Raw genomic sequence first — 17747 nt, 5'->3', positions numbered from 1 at the left:
CCATGGGACACAAAGAGCCTGAATGTACATTGCTGAAGTCCATGAAAAGGAGCAGAGAAGTAGCTGAAAACCTCCTGGATGAACAGTTTCCAAATCGGAAAAAAGGCATCAATATAAGCAGCTAAGAAGCTCGCCTCCATGGTATGATTAGAATATCAGTAGGGGGACTTGCACAGACAGGAGTCTCATACTTTTGCTCCTGAAGCCTATTACCAGCCAGTCTCTCCCTATCCTTGTTAGCAATCTATGCAACATGCTGGTCCCATACTCCTTTACCTTATCAGAAGGAACCCTCCCTCTTAAGCCCTAGGGACAGGATAATGCTAGGATGTATTCAAGGATAAAGTGGGCATTGATCCACAGTTCACATAGGAAATTCCAATTAAATACTGAGAAAGAGATTTCTTTAAAAATGACATTATCATGCCTAGCAAATCCAAGACCTCGTCTTTAAGAACCTAATTAAATACACCCTACTTTCTCCATTGGTGGGAAGGCTCAGTTTCCAAAATATCAATGCTGCTTATCTGAAAGTTTGGATTCTGTCTCATTACCACATGTATTGGTTATTTACATATGGCTGGGACAAAATGCCTGACAAAGGAAACTTAAGGAAGAAAGGACTTATCTTGGTTCATACTGTGAGGGTACAATACATCACAGGGACCATCACAGGAGGAGGAGGTTGAGGCAGCTGGTCACTTGCAACCACAGTCAGAAAGCAAACAGAAATATGAATGCCTGCTCAGCTTGCTATCTCTTTTTTCTAAAGAGTGTGATCCACGGCCTCTCCCACATTTAGGTTGGGTCTTTCCACTTCAATTGATCCAGCATAGAAACATCCTAGAGAAATAACCACTGGCTTGCTTCCAAGGTAATTCTAAGTCCCATTAAGTTAATAATCAAGATTTATTATTCAACCAAGTGTTTGGTATCAAGATGATCCGAAAATAAGGAGATCCACACCAGGACACATTATAATCAAAGAGAATCCTGTCAGTAGGTAAATAAAGGCAACATGTTACAAACAAGGACTCCTCAGTAGGATTATCAGCACATTTCTCATGACAAAACTTTGAAGTTAGAAAGGAGGGGGCTGATATATTCAACCTGCTGAATAATATGAATAACACTAAACAATCAATTGAGAATATTATCTACAGCAAAAGTGCCCATCAACAAGGTAAGAGAAATTAAGCTATTATCTGATAATAGCTATAGGAGTTCAAGACTAGAAGTCCCCTTCTAAATGGTCTGGTAAAAAATAGAGTGCTTCAGGATATGTTGGAAGAATAACAGGCACTTGGACTTGGAACTGAGAAGAAATAATAAAGACTACAATATAAACTTGAGCACTGCAGCCCCATCAACACCCTTAACCAGCCTCTCTCAACTGACTAAGAAAGCAAATTCTTTGTGACCATGAAATATCAAGATCCCCAAATATCATCTGAATCAGGAAAGCGCAGCCTTGGAACACAAAAGGCTCAGGGACTTTCCAGGAATGGCAAGGAAAATATTTTTCTCTTTCTACTTGCTTTTTTCTGGTTTTCTCGAGTCATAGAAAGAATAACAAAAACAAATATCTTGCACCATATGGAAAATATTATTCTGCATTTGTTGCATAATGATAATACAATCTTGGTTTTATGTTCACTATATTTATATTTAGATTTGTATGTAGCAAAGAGAAGCATGGGGGAAGAGGCATCATTTTCATGTGAAACAAATTATTCTAAATATGAATAGCTTAAAACTCTATTTTTTAATTCTCATAATTCTTCTGGTCTGGGTCAATCTGTCTTATAGTTGCATTCAGATACTAGACACATAGGAGTAGATCCATGTGTTGGACCTATTAATGTGTTTGGTGGTTGGCAGTCTGCTATTAAACATGTTTCTCAAGAATGTATGATGAAAGGTAGAATTGCTGCATTGTGTGTTCAGTGCATCTTAAATTACATCAGATTGTGCCAAATTATTTTCATGGAAGCTGTAGCATAATGTATATAAAATGGACTTGCTTTTGTTTTGTTTTTACATTTTGTTTCTGTTTTATTTTGATGCCCCCACACTTTTGATTAGAAATAAAACAATGTATCTCACTGATGTCTTACTTTAATTTTCTAGTTGACTATTGAGAATACAGATGTTAAACAAGTTTACTTCTCTTTGGACTGTCCCTTTATATCGTCTACCAATTTCCCTTGGGAGATGTCTTTAAAAAATGTAAGATTTTTATGGATTCTAGGTCCTGACCTTCTCATTCCTTATTTTGGAGACAAACTGTCATCATGTTCTTCAGAATACACTTAAAATCATGTTCCTCATTTGCTGACCCCATAAGCGGAGATTACAGACATGTCCCATCATAACCAGCGTAAAGGTACTTATATTTTGAAAGTACATACATTATGAATTTCTTGATGGACCTTAGAGCTATCTTTTAAATGTGTCTATGTGACATTTTTTTAAACACAAATAACTCAATTTGAAATAAAAGTTAGAGTTTAAAAAAGTGAGGGCTCCTAAGGCTCAGGGGACATAGCAGAACAGGAGGGCAGAAGCAAAATTAAAGTGTTTCTCAACTCTTATCAGCAAAGCTTCCTCATGCAACTGATGGTGATTAACCTAGAAAGCCACAACTGACCAAAGTGTGGAGAACAAGACTGCAGAGTGCTTGTCCCTCTATGAAGCCTCTGCCATCTAGGACCAGGACCATTGCAGAAGAGGGGCCAGAAAGACTATAAAAGCAGTGTGTGGTGGAAGACTGAAAGGAAACAGTTTTCCAAGTGGCTGGGAAGTTGCTCACATAAATTTACATAAAATTACATAAAATCACATAAAATTACAGTCATAGCATGCACAAGACTCATGCAAGTTCAAACCAGACAAACACCCACCATGGGAGCAGGGAAATGGGTAAGAATCCCCATGCTTAGCTGAGAAACTATTGGTGACTGATGACCACTGGGAGAGAGAGAGTTGGTTTTCTTTAATGGAGTGGTGCTACAGAGGTTGACCAGGGTCCAGCGGAAGGTCTTATACTGAGGGACATTTGAGGACACAAACTTGGCTTGATAGGTGCAACATATGTGACAGAACTCATGGAATCCAGTGGGGGAGTGTAGGAGGCTCATGTAGGGGAGGGGATCTAAATATGATCAAAATGCACTGTACAAAATGGACAAAAATCAATTAAAAATTAATAAATGAGAGTATGCTTTCAAAAATGAAACTATTAAAAAAGAGCCAAGTGAAAATTCTAGAAAATAAACAACATAAATAGGAATAGGCCTTTTTCACTGAATGTGTTGAACAGAAGAGCAAAGATCATCGATGAAAGAAAGATCAGCGAAGTTATCAAATAAGGAGAACAGAGAGAAAAGCAGAGAGAAAATCAATGACCTCAACAAGAATTCCTACACAAATCCTGAAACTTTAGCATGTGTTATCTTGAGGCCAGAAGGAGAGGACTGGGAGGATAGTATAAAAAATAATATTTGCAGATTGAAAGACTGAAGATTCCTAGATAGGAAAACATACAGAATTACAGAATCAGGAGGTATATCAAATCCAGTCAGAATATATGCAAAGGACAGAAGGCAGAGATATACCATTATGTAATGATCTAAACAATATAGAGAAAATCGTGACACCAACCAGGAGGAGGAGATGACTTTTCCTGCAGAGTAGAAATGACAGAAGATTTACCATCAGAAACCATGGAGGCCTGAGAAAAAATGTAAAGTCTTTACTATGCTGAAATAAATTATGAATTCAGAATCCTGTATCAAATGAAAATGTCACTCAAAAATGAAGCTGAAATAAATACATTCTAAGATAAAAGAAAATTAAGGATGTTCACCATTGAAAAGTTGTGGATCCAAAAATAATGACAATACTTCCTCAGACTGAAGGAAAAGATTCTTGAAGAATCTAAGAATGAAGAGGGAGCTTCAAAGTAGAAAGATCTAAATCAATGTAAAAGACTATGTTCACTTTGAATATGCTTGATGGTTTTATTGTGACAACATCACAATGAAAGTGACAGGGGCTGTAAAGGAGTGGAGTCAACGGACACACATTTGACAGATTCACACTGCACTCAGTTACACACTCAGACTCTATTTCCTCTACCCCACAAACCCCTTAGGTAAGCCAATCTAATTGCTAAATTAACACAATGGTATCATCTCTCTGGGGTATAGACCCTGTGTCCTGGCCCAACCTGAGCTGACTGCAGTGTGCACACATTCGCTCACTGTTATGCATAGAGTCTGAACAGCTACCCAATCTGATTTCAGAGCAAAGGAAGGGACATAGCCATCAAGCAAGCTCAGGCTGCCGAAGGTCATTACCAGCTAGGCCATCTAGAATCACTAGCTAGACTCAGCACTGAAGCACCCCCCCCCAAAAAAAAAACATGTAAAAAATGAAAACCTTGGACAATGCAAAGACCACAAACTCATGAAAGCAGGATACCTATAACAGAAACTAGTGAAGTTCTAGCAATGGACCCCCCAAAAGTGGATTTATGAAATAGCAAAGAATTCAGAATAATTTCTTTAAAGTTTAATGAACCACAAGGACCTACAGATGAAAATTAAAGGAGATTTTGGAAAACAATACACAAACCAAATAGAAATTTTGACAAAGAACTAGAAATTATATTTTAAAAGGAAACCCAAAAGATGAGAAACATATTGTGAAACTACAGAACCATGGTCCTTACTGAAGAATCTGCAGTTTCTAGGAGAGAAGCAAAAGGGAAAGAGAAAAGGAATAAAGACCGCACACTGCAGTTAAAAGCACTCTTGGCGGTGACCAAGAGTCCTAATCACGCAAGAATTCAAGAAGGACAGGAAAACCAAAATGGGCAATGAAGCATTTTCATTGAAATAATGCCTGAAAATTTACCTAATCTGGGGAATGAAGTCAATACCTAGGTATAGGAAGTTCAGAGATCTCCAACCAAGTCCAACCAAAAAGGAGCTTACTACAGACAAAGACTAATCAAAGCATTCAAAATCTAAGCCATTGGAAGAAATCTTAAAACAGCAAGAGATTAAAAAATACAACAGGGGCTGGTGAGATGGCTCAGCACTGGCTGCCAAGCTTAAGGACCTGAGCTTGATCCCCAGAACCCACGTGGCATAAGAAGAGATCAAATTCTGGAAGCTGTCTTCTAACCCTCACCCCTCCACAGACACGAGAAATGGCAGGCATTAACACCCCTCCACACACACACAAAATAAGTGAAACACACAGAAAAACATATAACAAACAAAAGAATCTCAGCATGATCCTCAGTAAACCGTGCAGGATAAATCCTATAGGCCAGGAGGGAGTATGGTGAAATATTCAAAGTGGTGAAGGACAAACAAACTGCCAGTCGAAAATACTTTACCCAGAAAAGTCATCTTTCAGATAAAATAAAAACTTTTCTTGCAGGCATAGAAGCACATGCCTGTAATCCTAGCACTTCAGAGGCAGAGGCAGGCAGATCTCTTGTGAGTTTAAGATTAGTCAGGTCTATATAGTGTGTTCTAGGCCAGCCAAGATTACATTGTAAGATTTTGTCTCAAAAAAATAAATAAAGTCACTAAGTAGAACACATAGCATACTAGTGGTTTTTGTGGGAATTATCCCCACAGGCTCACGTTTTGAAAACTTGTTCTCCAGCATTGTTTAGGGAGGGTTGTGAAATCTTTAGGAGATGTGGCCATGCTGGAGGAAACATATGGATAGGGGAATGCTTTGAGAGTCGATGGCCTTGTTCTTACTTTAAGTTTGCCACTCTGTTTCCTGTGCCTGCTTGAACACATTGAGTGCTTAGGGTTCTGTTCTGGCTGTCTCTGTCATGCAGTCCTGCCATGGTGGACTCTTGTCTCTCCGGAACCATATGCACAATAACCTCTTCCTTCTATAAGTGGCCTTGCCATGGTATTTTATCACAGCAACAGAAAAGTAACCAATACACTATACAAGCACAGAACTCATTTGTGTCATTGCCTAAGTCACACAATCTGAACCATAACACTCTAAGACTATGGTGATAGTGTATAAAGCAACTTATCTAAAGCACGAAAATTTCAAAAGAAAACTATTAACGATAATTATAGTAGATAAATATTATCAGAGGATACATATTACCAAATTATGTTTACATTTGGTAAAAAGTTAATAGAAAAATACATAACAAATTCAAACATCTATATAGAAAAAATCAGAAAAATCCAGTTGAAATCTGGTGAGGAACCTCAATAGATAATTCACAAAGAAAACATATGAAGAGACAATGGATAGAAGAACATATGTTCAACATCACTGATCATCAGAGAACTGTAAATGCCATCTACAATGTGACAGCACTGCACATCCACTGAATAGCTATGAGTAAAAGAACAGTGGTGGCAACTTGCACACGCTGCTTGTGGTGGTGTGAAGGAGCATAATCTTTATGGAAAACTGTATGGATATTCCTCTACAGATAAAAAATAAAATCACCACATGATCCAGCAACCCTGCTTCCTGAAATTAACTTCATTATGGTTAGGGGATATCTGTATTACCATAGTCTCTGCACCACTGTTCATAACAGCCACATTAACAGAACCACTATATGTCTGAGAAATGAATGAATAAAGAAATATAATATAAATGTATACAATGACTGCTTTTCAGCCCTAACATAGAAATTTATTATCTGAAACAACATAGATGGAATTTGAAAGCTTTATGTTAAGAGAAACAAATCATACACAAAAGACAAATACTGTATGTTCTTACTAATAAACCAAATATTTAAACTCAGAGGAGCAGAGTATAAAATAGAGGCTACCAAAGGTAGGGGCTGAGGGCAATGAGATGACAATTGAGTGATAAAATGCCTCAATTAAACTGGAGTAATTAAGGTCTTTTTGATATATATTCCAAAGCATAATAAATATATGATGTGATGCAAAATTGCCAAGAGACATTTTCCACTTTTTTACCATGAAACCTAAGCATTTGACATAATGCATATTTGCAATAGATTGATTCCACATTAAAAACTGTAACATCACTTTGTATATCTTGAATATGTGTAATTATAAGTTGTCAGTTTATAAAAGATAAAAGGTTAAAATTGTGCAGAAGTTTTTTCTAAAGAGGCTAAGCCTTCTGAGTATCTACATTTGTTCTGCATCAAATATTTATATATTGTGAAATTAGTTTACTTTGAGAGTCTGAAAACTACCAAATAAAATATTGTAAATCATGTGTGTGAACTGCATCAAGGAATGCTTGGCTCAAATTAGCTCCCTCAAAAGCACTGATTATTATTTCAAGAGGAAACATGAGTAACTTCATAAGCAACATCTTTTGCATGACAAGTTTGAAAACCATGACACCACACATTTGCCTATTACATTCCTAGAAAGCATTATTTTTTTTTTTAAAGAAAAGAAACCCAACCTAGTAAATTCACTGCATGCAGATTGAATTTTCTTAAAGGACATTTAAGACAGACAAAACAGACAGCTTAAGTGTGGACATACCTATGTGTTATGGATAGATTATACACACAGCTTATGTGTCTACATACACATGTCGAGGCTGTACTATACAGAGAGTTTATGTGTGTACATACACACGTGTTGAGGATGTTCTATAAAGACAGCTCACACGTGTACATACCCATGTGTTGAGATGTACTATATAGACAGCTTACAGGTGTACATACTCATGTCTTGGGGATGTATTATATACACATACAGAAATTTCTCCTCCTACTCACATTCTCATAAAGAGCTTGAAGTGTCTCCAGGTCAACCACAGAGTTGTCCAAGTTCACAACAGCTGTGAAAAAAAGGCAAAGGAAAGAAAATTAATTATCAGACGCCAAACTTGAAAAGTTGTTTAGCCTTGTTAAGCAACAATGTTCATGACCCAGCAGCTGGAGTGTATTTGTACTTTAACTTCAATAGCCCACTTGCTTCTCTCCAAAGATAATGGCCCAGGAATTTCAACTGGTCAGGTGCCAAATTTTTAAATATTTCACCTCCTCTACAAATACCAAATCCCATGAATATGACTCAGTCCAAGGTTAGAGATAAAATGTAAATGCATCTGGTTTTTCATGGTCCAACAAAATACATTTGAAAAATGTCGGCTTACTACTAGAAAAGTAGGTGAATCATTCCTAAAATTGCCATGCCCCAGTTTTAGAGCAATAAAGGCTCATGCATGCCAACTTACCCAAAACATTTGATGAACATTAGAACTAAACATTAAACTGGGAGACTCAGTAAAGAAATGATAGATTCATTTCTTGTTATAGTTCCTTGACATAACTATAAAAAGATAATTTTAGATGGTTATCTTGAGATTAACAGATTTGTTCTTTAAAAATATGCTTTTTACATAGAAAATGACTCATAGTTATACAAGGAGGAAGCAGGACAGATAATCACAAAACAAGATTGTGTTCTTGGAATGATTTGGTGGTGGGGGCTGGGGGGGGGGCAGAAGACTATTATATTTCAAAGTATGTGGACTAGTCTTAGACCTCATTAAAACTGTTCTGCATTTCCCATGGACGAATTAACTGGGAATAATGCAAATTTTCCCAGAGGGATTTGTGCCAAGGAGCTAAGGAAGGAGGTTCTTGTGGGATTAAAGAAGTTCAGGAGAAAAAAAAAGTCACAGTGTGGATAATTACAAGTTTGATATATTTATTTTGACGACTGAGCTGATTGGCTATGTTGCTTCTCTCACAGATTAAAATATAGGTATTCCGGTTGACACTGGCAAAAATCCCAAGGAAAACTTATGAAAGAAAAGTGGAAATTGAAGCACAGAATAGATGAGAAATCTAGCCAAGGTAATTCCATATTTCTGGAAACAGAGCTGAGATTCAACAATGAATATTATAGCACATGGATTATGATATTCCAACCCTCATAATAATCCACTCTCAATTTAAATCATAGGGCCCTTATATAAGAATGTCAGATTTTCAGTCATATCGCCTTATTTTTTTAAATTTTAGATTAACCCAAAGAGCACAGATTATTGAATGTTTCAAAGCAGTAAAAGTATAAATCAACTAAATTTGATCGCCTTGGGAAAACTAAAAAAAAGAATTCATATAACTCTGATAGAGTAGTATAAAAGAAAATACATAAAACTGAAAAGAAAATAGCAAATTCGTGTGTGGAATTACCTCCTTAAGTTTTATATAATTGAGACAGTTTACACCTTAAGGAAAATCTAAGAGGCCACAACTTAAGTGACTTTGTAATTCTGTGGTCAGCAATCATCCAGTAATATTCGATATTTCTTTGTTGACATAATGAGAGATTGGTGGAAAACTATGATGGAAATGTTAATAGTCAATTTAGCTTAAGATTTCACCTGAAGAACACAGTAAAATCATTCATATTCAAGCAGAATGCATGAGACACATTTGTCTTTAGACGGTATCCAACATTGTTCTTTAATTTTTAACCTATATTTTGAAAAATTTAATGCAGCTAGGTATTATATATTTAGCATATTGCCCCCCACGTCCCCTCCCTTTCTGTTTTTCCCTCCCCTCCGCTTTTCCCCTTTGACCCTCTAGAGGGCTTCACGCCTACATTCATTATATACATATATACACAGCCTTATACATCTGTATAAAACCAAGGAACTACAGTGAAAGAAAACATAAAATATGTGTCTTTATGAGACTGGCTTAATTCAACTAATATCACTGTTTCCAATTGTACCAATTTTCCTGAAAATGACACAGTTTCATTTTTCATTACACACACACACACACACACACACACTCCTCTGGTTTAAGATTCCCCACATATGTTCATAATTACTTCAAAGAGTGTTGTAATAAACATTGATGCGCAAGCATCTCTGCGAAATGATATAGCTGGGTCACATGATAAACTACGTTTAGTTTTTTGGAGAAAATCCCATACTGATTTCCATTTATTGAAGAGGCTGTCACTTCTCTAGTGTGTAGTTTTGTTCAGTATAATAGTCTTCATTTGCAATTGTCTTGAGTTTGAAATGCACCATTCCAAGTCTCTAGGGTTATAAAGTTTGTGTTGAGAAACTAAAAACTGTCATCATTGTGATGTGTCTGCCTTTATGTGACTAGGTATTTCTCCCTAGACATTTTTTCAATACACTCCTTTGCTCTGCATATTTAATGTTTTTACTACAGTATGTTGTGATTCTTTTCTAGTCCTATATGTGTGATGTTTTAAATGTCTCCTCTATCTGGATGTGCATCTCCATAATTTTGAGAAATTTTCTAACTATGGTTTTATTGAAAATGTTTTCTATGCCTTTTGAATGAAATCTTTTTCCATGGCTCTAGTTCTTGGGTTTGGTCTTTTCATGATGCCTCATACATCTTGAAAGAACTACTCAATCTTTCTTCTTAATTTATCTTGTCATTGTCTATAAAGATTTCAATTCTTCTATGCCAACTTCAAGACCTGATATTCTGTCATCCCCTTGATAATTATGTTGATGAGGCCTCCCATCCAAGTCGTTTTGAATTTAATATATTCATTTCTAGGTTTTCAATTTAGATTTTATTCAGTATTTCTATCTTATTAATTCCTCTTTCATATCCTGTATTGACATTTTTTTCATTTAGCTGTTTTTGTTTTCTTTAGAATTCTTTGGAATTCTTTGTCTGGGATTTCATCTAATTCATTCTCAAAGGAATTAGTAATTTATGGAGGAGTCTGGTTGTTTTGACTTTTCATGTTTCTTGTGGAATTTTAAAATGATTATTGGTACTTGCAATATGTAGGGCCATGTTATCAGTTAAATGTATGTATTTACTTATTTTTGAATCTCCCTTAGTCTTTCAGAGGGAATGTTAGAAACATTCAAGTGATACTATGTTGTAATAAGGTTGGGCTGTTTTTTTTTTTTTTTTTTTTCCTTAGCTAGATTGGTATTTAGGACACCAGACTTAATCTCTAACAGTTTCCAGAAAGTATAAAATTGCAAGCAAAAGCAGTCACCATCAGAAGGTAAGGCTCACCACGAAAATACAGTAATAGTCAAATTTTTAAAAAACACTCATTTCTTTAAAATGTTTTTTATTTATTTTTATGTCTATGAGTGTGTTGCCTGCATGTGTGTAAGTGCACCCGTGTCATGCAATGCCCATGGAGGTCAGAAGAAGGCATCAGATTCCCGTAGAAGTGGCATTACAGACAACTGATAGCCACCATGTGGGTGCTGGGAATCAAACCCAGGTCCTCTGTAAGAGCAGTCAGTGCTCTTAACCACTGAGCCATCTTTCTAGCCCCCCAAAACACTCATTTCTTAAGCACAAATCATTTGGGGATGTCCAGGTGTACTGGCAGTAGTGTGTGAAACAATATATTAGTTCCTGTTGGTATGAGTGGAAAGGAATAACATAGAGTAAGACCAGTGACGAGTACTGGGTTGATAGAGAAATGGTGGAGGAGGAAGATGGAAAAGAGATAAGGCAGTTTGGGCTAGAGATAGAATTAAAGGGAAGAAGAACAACGATTAGGTAACTTAGAACAGTCTCAGGTCAAATGTAGCTGAGGAATGGAAACCATGCAAACCAGCCAGCTTATGTTCTTTAGGAAACAATATGTTATGGAAATATAAGAAGGAAAGCACAAAGAAAAAAAAGAAAGACACAAAGAGGACATGAATAGAGCAGAACAGAGCTAGCCCGCTAATTGGCAATGGGTACCAAATAAAGGAAGAACAAATGTGAAGGGGCTAGAGCTGGAGGGGAGTAGTCAGTATGAGTATCATCTTGCCTGTTTGTAGGGTTCGTCCGGAGTCTCTTGGCATTACTTCCTGAACTTTCAGATGCCTGCCATACCCTTGGACATTCCTTTGGGAGGGTAGGTCACTGATATTAGTCACAGCTCTGGTGGCATCCAGGAAACAGTCTGAGAGTGATGGCTTCACCCCAAGACAGTCCTGTGTGAGGTTTATACCAGCTTCAAGGGTCAGGTTACAAATGTTGGCGCCACCCTGTGAAGTCCTTTCTGATGTTCAGCAGATTGGTTGGAACCACTGTTTCCTCCAAGAACACTGGTTTCAAACGTTTCCACCTCACTGATGACTGTTCGTTCTGATTCAAAGGATCTTTCTCTGAATCTAGTGCTATTCATGTTGGGCAGGTTTCTGGATATGGTCCTGTGATACTGCTCTGAGTTTTCCATGAGCACAGTTCCTGGAGGAACTGAAACCACCAAGCCACGAACTCAGCGGGGTCAAAAATGCCATCCTACAGGTACTTCAGGGAGGGACAGGAGGAGAGGATTTGTCTGGAGCCTGTCAGTCTCCCTGAGTCATGCTGTTACACCCCTCCTGTTTGACTCCCTCCTCTTTTTTCTGAGGCTTAAAATGTCCATTACTGAAAGAGCAAGAGCACTGCAGATTTTGTGAACTCCTGTCCAAAGCCCAGGGCCATGGGTCTGCTGCTGGCATTCCCTCTAATCATCAGTAGGAAGCTCCTCAAACCAAGCGAATCCCTCCTGGGTGGACTTGACTTTCTCTCCTGCTTTATATAATTCGTATTTTCCTTTCTATTAAGGTAAAACATGTAGGCATCAACCATTTCTTCTTAAAGTTGGAGTCAAGTTTCCCTGGCTAACTTCCTGAGGATTCTAGCAGACATTGCCTGCATGTCATCTACCATGTTCCCTCTACTGTGTATCTATCATTTCCAAACCTTCTTATTCCTATAATTTTCCCTCTATGAAGCCTTAAATGAAAATATCCTGATATTTCTCATCTTCCTATCTCATGATGTATCTGTAGATATTTCTATAAATGTCATATGCGCCTAGCCAAATTCTCAAATAAACGTCAACCCACGAAACCTCATTTTCACTCATTCTCTGAGTAATATTCCTTGAAAGCCACACCATTGTTATTTATCCATACAGCTTTCCCTGAGGCGGCTGCCTATTTGCGAGATATGAACCCAGAACTGCACTTGCAGTGTGAGTGTACAATCCAATCGTGCACATGAAGCTGAAAAGATGAATGGACAGACACAGAAGCTCTACAAAGGGAATAAATATAAGATGGAACTTGGAACAGAACACAGACATTGAACTTCCATAGGTCCTCAATTTAAAAAGTACATGTTAATATTTCAGCAGTTAGTACTTAGAGTAAAATTCATGTTACTGGATTTTATGAATGTCTTCCATCACTCTTTTCTGTAAACCTATAATTGAGTAGGTCATGTGTTCTCAACTGATGAAATCCTGAAGTCAAAGAAATTAGATAAAATCTTCACTGTTGTGTCCAACAAATGCCAAGCTGTTTTTATAAATGACAAGTTATCATAGTTTGCCCTAATATTAGCAAAGTTATCATCGTGAGTCTTGTAGAGATAAATAACAAAGCAGTGAAAGAGAAGGGATTGTGATTGGCTCATGTTAGTTTCCCAAGTCAACTGCTAACCAAAGATCAACTCTTAGAAGATACTTTGGACTCTAATTAGCCTTATTACCACTCAAAAGTTGGACAGGTTATTTTTATATATTTTTATTTTATTTACTTCCTATCATCGATAAAAATTCAATTATGATGGTTCATCCATTAGGTGATGTTGGAATATTTATGAAAGTATTACATGAAATGAAATGAACAGAAAAGGCAATTCAAAATCCATCAGGAACTGTGGGTCCAGCACAGAAATCCTTCTCATAGTGAATACATGGTGCTGTGGACAAGCACATAACCCAGTGTTTAGTCCCTGAACCCCTCATTTAGTGCAACTTTTTAAGACATTGGTCATGTTAGTGCCTGTCTTTCTCCGACCTCGACAATGTTTTTGCTTGGCACGTGCTGGGTAGGAAAGGACTAGAGGTCTCCATGTTGCACTCGATGGTCTCTTCCCTCCACTAGCCCCAAACACTTATCCCCATCACCATGGTCTTCAGCCTTAATCCTTCCTGCAATTAGAAACTGCAGGTAGACAACATCAATGTATTTATTACCAGGAATACTACCTACACATTTTTGCATAGCAAGTGACAAAAGCATAAGGTCTTATACACAGTTATCTCAGACACAGCTTAGCTGGATTCCTTTTACTCAAGGAAAGATCCTTTTTAAAGCTCACTCACTGACTTTAAGCAGGATTCAGTTCTGCAGGGTGAGGACCCAGCAGTTTATTCCCATTGGTCAGAAGCCTGTCTCAGTTATTTTTTTGTCTGATGGGATACTCCACAGGGAAGAACACATCAAATCAACTGGTCTTACAAATGAGAAATGACATACATAACAGTCTTCCTCTTTTTGTACATTAAATTTGGAGGCAAGAGCCTACCACTTCTATTATATTCTATTCATTGTGAGCCAATATTGTGCAAGGGCATGAATTCATGAGAGGGAGTATCTTTGAAGGAAACCAGAGAGACTATTGATGACACCACATTGCGAACCTGTGGCCATTTGTTCCTTAGCCTCAAGTTTCAATCTATGGTTCTCTATTTCTCTCTTCCCTGCACTGACTCTACTAAAGTGATTGTTTTTACTTCTCTAGTATGTTCTGATAACTTAACAGAAGACTCAGGGGTATATCATATTTCTGTAGAAAGGAGAGGTTGGAAACCTGATTTTTTATTTAGGAATAACCTATCAAATCAGCTAAGCCTTTTAATTTCTATAGACAGAAATGGTATGAGATGTAATAGTTTCATAGAGACACCAGCAATATTATGGGCTGATTCTTCTCTCATGTATGATGTTTGATTCATTATTTTAACTTTCATTATTTCTAGAAAATCATAAGAGACTTAGAAAAACATATTCCTTGAATATTGAAAGAATAAAATAGACTGAGGTTAGTAATTCCTAAAAATTAATTCTAATTTTACTGGACAACCTGGGCATTCCTGCAGATCACCATGGTCTCCCTTTCATAAACAGCTACTTCATGCTAGTGGGTATCAAAGTTTTTAAACAAAGAAAACAAAGGTAATACTATGTCATATCACACTGTCATCTGACAGACAACAGGCACAGGAGTCTTGGAAAGCACGTGGCTCTAGGACATATATGCACAACCTGGGGCTTCCCAACTTTCTAATATGCACAATGAATCTAAGGGTTCTTCCAAGAGTTTATATAAGTAAACCTGGGGACGGTAGTACATAGCAGTAGTTCTAAGTCACTCTGAATATAGTGGCAGGGGGATCATTTGAGTCCAAAAGTTTAGGCCATTGTGGTAAACATAGAAATATCCTTTCTCAAAAACAAGCAAAATTTAAAAAAAAAAAACAGTATCAAGGAAAATACCTAGAAACAATGTCATTGCTGAACACACAAAGCAAATACTGAAGAGGATGACTGTTCTCAGCAGTAGCAGTGATGCCTCTTTATTAATATGTTTCCAAACTGTATCTTTACTAAGGGGATTTTAGACACGCCAGACTGGAAACATTCTCAGTAGAAGAATGACAGCTTTAGTTCTCCTGGAAACAACACAGGAGATTAAGCAAGTAACCATGATGAAACCAGCAAGAGTGATTTGGGTTAAGGTAGAAGAAAAGAGAACCAATTTCTAGAAGCTTAAACACAAAATGGGTGAAAATGTGTCCATATTTACAGTTCATGTCCTCTTCTCACTAACAAAGTAAAAAAGAATGCAAGTTAGAGAAACCACCTTTGCTCCATTTGGAATTCAAAAGTTGGAAAGAAATCTAAGATGAAGTCGGCCTTGAAAATCACTGAAAGCAAAGTCCTTTGGCTAGAAAACCATCTAAACTAATAGGGAGCCGAAGTATGGATGTATTTATTACAGTCCTAGGCCAGTCATTTTACCCTGTTGGCTAAGAGTGATTTTTTACATATATTTACTTGTGTATGTGCGTATGTGTATGTGTGTGTGTGTGTGTGTGTGTGTGTGTGTGTGTGTGTGTGTATGTGTAGGCATACTCACACCACAAAGTGTATGTGGAGGTAAGTGGACAACTTGAGGGAGTTGGTTCTCACCTTGCCAGCCCCAGGAACCTGACTTCTAAGTGATTTCATTTTGGAACCATAAATAGCTTACTATTTACACTTAAAAATCAGAGAAAATAAGGACATACTTGAAATGCTCTGTGAAATAGAAATTCACATTTTGGGGAAGAATTAGTTTTCATTTGCTTTATTTGATTAATTTTATTATCTCTACTATTAATGCCCTATAAACTACTTGGAAGAGTTGAAGATCTATACACTTCCATATATACATACATGTAGACAAACACAAAACAAAGAGTGAAACGAAAATCAGGAAATATGTACATGACATTTAGCTACAAGATAATTTCTCAGAATCCTTCCCAGGGACATTACTCCTCTAGCCACAATGGGAACCTTACCAGATGTTTGACTGGGTATTCTTCACATATCTACAAAGCAAACAAGCTCTTTAAGGTTTTAGGCAGTTTGGGATTATATGAAGATCATCTGTGTTAAATGGAAGGCAAACCAAAGCTACTCTTTTCAGAGTCAAATTGAAATAGGGTCATTACTTCCCTTATACCTGTAAGGCATCTAAATCTTATTGTTGTCTCATTCAAGTCCCCAATTCACATTTACCAAGACATTTTAATTTGCCCAAATCAATAAAAAATTGTAGTTTCTCCAAAATTACTTGAGACTGACATGTAAGCTTTGGAATTCATATAGGCTTGAATGTAGAACACGGGTTTGCTGCTAATCAACTGGGTTCTCCTTCAGAGACATGGTAAGTGAGCTTCAGAAATGGGTCTATGGATGGTCATGTTGCTCTCTCTCTCAAATAGTTGTGTTAAAGATTAGTCATAACTTCTCTACTGTGTAGAACCATCTACCATGATAGGCACTCAAAAATGGAAGGTTTGACATGAAAGCAGAAAGAGGATGCTAACAGGAGGATGTTAACAGGACGATGGGGCCAGCAGGAGGGGGACAGGGAAGAGGAGTGGAGGAGGAAGATCCACAATGTCTCTATATAATAGTATATGACAGCATCATGTATCATTGTAGATATATTTGTTTTTATAACCAAAATATACATCACAGAATAAGAGTACATGTCAAGCCAGGCATGACAGGGCATAACTCTAATTGTACCACTTGGGAGGCAGAGGCAGGTTTACCTCTGTGAGTTCAAGACCAGCCTGGCCTACATAGCAAGTTGCAGGCTAGTCAGGGCTACATGGTGAGACCTTGTTTCAACAAAAGCCAAAACCAAAAAATACCCAGAATGTACATTTTACATCATTATTCGGAATGACAGCATATTAGGGCTCACACAAAATCCAGCTAGGCTAATTCTCTGTTGTAGATATGCAGAGCTGTGGGGAAATGTCTGCTTTCATGTCAGCCTCTGTATATAAAATGCTCCATAATAACAAATAGAATTGTTGATAATACCTGAAAAGTGTTTCTCAAAAGGATGATAGCTGTGAAATGACATGTGCCCTTTCATTGCCACATATTAAAATCTGCAACTGGTAGAGCAGGATGCTAGAAGGGAACCATTTCACTAAAGGACAAAACACATTCACTTTAGAAACATGATTTAAATATCAGCAACTGGCACAATGACACAAAAGACTCTCATTTGTTTATAAAGGAGACAGAATAATGTTTTGAAAACATCAACCAGTCCTTCATAGAACAAATATTAAGAGTAGAAATCTGAACTAGAGATTCTTATCCCTGAGAACAGACTGGCAAAATTGACAGGCACA

At 37.2% G+C, this 17747-nt stretch overlaps 1 protein-coding gene across 1 annotated transcript in view; it reads right to left on the bottom strand.

Annotated features, from left to right (window-relative positions):
- Positions 1-17747, bottom strand: part of Fmn2 (formin 2) — a 396698-nt gene that overhangs the window by 203464 nt on the left and 175487 nt on the right. Inside the window, exon 9 of the mRNA XM_008847787.3 lies at positions 7784-7845. Within this exon, the coding sequence (XP_008846009.1) occupies positions 7784-7845 (62 nt within the window). The remainder of the gene's footprint in view (positions 1-7783; positions 7846-17747) is intronic.

Source organism: Nannospalax galili, unplaced genomic scaffold, assembly GCF_000622305.1.
Source record: "Nannospalax galili isolate Female #2095 unplaced genomic scaffold, S.galili_v1.0 scaffold604, whole genome shotgun sequence".
Taxonomy (NCBI): Eukaryota; Metazoa; Chordata; class Mammalia; order Rodentia; family Spalacidae; genus Nannospalax; species Nannospalax galili.
Note: the sequence above shows the minus strand (reverse complement) of the source record. Positions and strands in the feature narration are given on the sequence as shown.